This window comes from Gracilinanus agilis, unplaced genomic scaffold (genome assembly GCF_016433145.1).
Source record: "Gracilinanus agilis isolate LMUSP501 unplaced genomic scaffold, AgileGrace unplaced_scaffold10484, whole genome shotgun sequence".
In the NCBI taxonomy this organism is placed as follows: domain Eukaryota; kingdom Metazoa; phylum Chordata; class Mammalia; order Didelphimorphia; family Didelphidae; genus Gracilinanus; species Gracilinanus agilis.
This window is the reverse complement of record NW_025340794.1, coordinates 1-2,229: the sequence shown is the minus strand read 5'-3', so window position 1 is coordinate 2,229 and position 2,229 is coordinate 1. Positions and strand designations below refer to the sequence as shown.

General features: G+C 69.6%; 1 protein-coding gene across 1 annotated transcript; it reads right to left on the bottom strand.

The window, feature by feature from the left end:
* Window positions 1–9: 9 nt before the first annotated feature.
* Window positions 10–1,863, bottom strand: MN1 (MN1 proto-oncogene, transcriptional regulator; the record flags this gene model as incomplete). Its single annotated transcript, XM_044683016.1, has 1 exon — window positions 10–1,863. A coding segment is annotated over exon 1 (1,854 nt), but the record flags the coding sequence as incomplete, so codon positions are not given.
* Window positions 1,864–2,229: the final 366 nt, after the last annotated feature.

The window sequence follows — 2,229 nt, the reverse complement described above, 5'->3', positions numbered from 1 at the left end:
GCCGGTCACCGGTCCCCCGTGCACCAGGCCGCTGCCCGGCCCCACGTCCCCGGGGTGACTGAGTGGTGGCAGGCCGGGCTGGCGCAGCCGCTGCTGTTGCTGCTGCTGCTGTTGCTGCTGCTGCTGCTGGGTGCGGGACGCCATCTGCTTCATCATGAGGGCCGCGTTCTGGCGCTGCTGCTGCTGCTGCTGCTGCTGGTGTTGTTGCTGCTGCTGCTGCTGCTGCTGCTGCTGCTGCAAGGCCTGCGGGTCCGGGCCCGGGTGCTGCAGCGCCGGGCCGGGGGGAAAGCTGTCGGGCACCGGGGGTGTGAAGTCTCCGGGCAGGCCTGGGTAGGCCGAAGGGGACAGGTGGTTGTCCAGCGCTCCGCTGTGCAGGCCGCCGTTCCACGAGGCGCAGCGGTCCACGCCAGGAGTGCCTGGGAAGTCGAACCTCGCCCTCTTGGCCACGTTCATGTAGGGAGCATCGAAGTGCTGCAACCTCTGGTTCGGCGCCGGCGGCTGCGGCTGCTGCGGGGGAGCAGGGGGAGGCGCCGGGTGCTGCATGGTAAACACCGCGTCCGAGTAAGGGTGCATGCTCCGGTTCTCCAGGCGGTGGATGGGGTATTCGAACTGGGCGTGCTGGGTTGGAAGGAGGGGCCCGCCGTCTTGCAAGCTGCCACTGGCCGGGTTGGCCTCCGCCTGGGGCTGCCGAGGGAGGGCCGGGGGGCACGAGTTCTGTCTGGCCAGCAACCCAGGTGGCTGCTGCTGTTGCTGCTGCTGCTGCTGGGGCTGCTGCTGCGGCGGCGGCGGCTGCTGGGGCTGCGGCTGGGGAGGAGGGGGCTGCGGCTGGGGCGGCTGCGGGGCCTGTTGCATTAAGGGGTGCCTGACCGCGTTAACCCCGGGTTCCATGCCCACTGCCATCTTCCGGGCCCCTCCAAACCTCTCGAAGAACACTCCGCCGCCGCTGCCCCCGTGCTGCTGTTGCTGCTGCTGCTGCTGGGGATGAATCTTGGACATGGCCACCATGCCGGGGGCTCTGGGTAGAGCCGGGGCTCCCGGGAAGGCGCCCCCGGGCACCTGTCTGCCAGTCCCGTAGTGAGGCAGCTGGCCCTCGGTCTCCGAGGGCGAAAACACTGGCAGATCGAAGTGTCCAGAGGGCCCGTCGCCAGGGTAATTGTATTCCAGGGACTCGACGCCCCCTTGGTTGGCCATCCTGCGCGCCTCCAGGCTGTGGGAATCCGAGCTGCTGGAGGCCGGGAGGCCGTGGAAGGAGGCCGCCCGGTTGGGGGACTGATCCAAGGGTAGGCACGGGGCAGGCACCGCATGGCCCGACGGTCCCGAGCTGTGGTGTTGGAACTCCGGGATATTGCCGGGCCTCTGCTGCCCGAAACCTTCACCCCCTTGGGTTTCCGCCATATGCTCGTAGCCTTCAGCGAAACCAGGCTGGTTGCCCAGGCCACCCCCACCGCCGCCGTAGCCCAAAAGCCGGCCCCCGTGCAAGCAGGAGGCACCGGGATCCGGGCCTGCGAAGTTGCCGCCGAAGTGGGGGTGGTGCTGGTGAGGGTGGTGGCCGCCAGGGTGGCCGTGGTGGGGCTGCTGGCCACCGAAGAACCCGTGCACCGGCTGAGGCTGCAGGCCCCCTGCATGCAGCTCGGAGTGCCCTCGCCCGTGGAAGCCGTAGGGCTCCCCGGCCATGCCCATGTTCATGCCCAAGAGAGGGGGCTCGCCCAGGGCGCTGATGGCAGGGTCTGCCGGCCCCCCCGCGTGAAAAGCCGGGGCTTTGAAATGGCCGTTCATGCTCAGGCCGGGTTCGCCAAAGTTTCTCTCGCCTTGGCCAGCGTTTCGGCTATTGATCGGGGGCTCAAACTGATCCAGGCCGAACATACTTTCGGGGGAGGGGGAAGAGGGTCAGGGGGCGGAGGAGAATCAATAGGGCATGACAGCCTGCTTCTCCCCGCGCGCCTCCTGCCAGCAGCTCGCTGTGCCCCCGGGACCGGCGCTCCGAGGCGGCTAGGGGCGCGCTCAACTGGGTAAGGGCGCAGTGCGCGCCGCCACCTCGCCCTGGGGCCGGAGCCGGGGCCGGGGACCGGGGGCCGGGGACACCGGGTGAGCGGGGCCGGGGGCGTAGGGGGGGTGTGTCTCCGCTCCTCACCCAAAATACTGCCTCGGCCAGAATCCCGCGGGCAGGGCTCACATCTTGCAGAATGGTAAGGCCTCTAGGGGGAGAGCAGCCGGCCACATGCCCCGGGC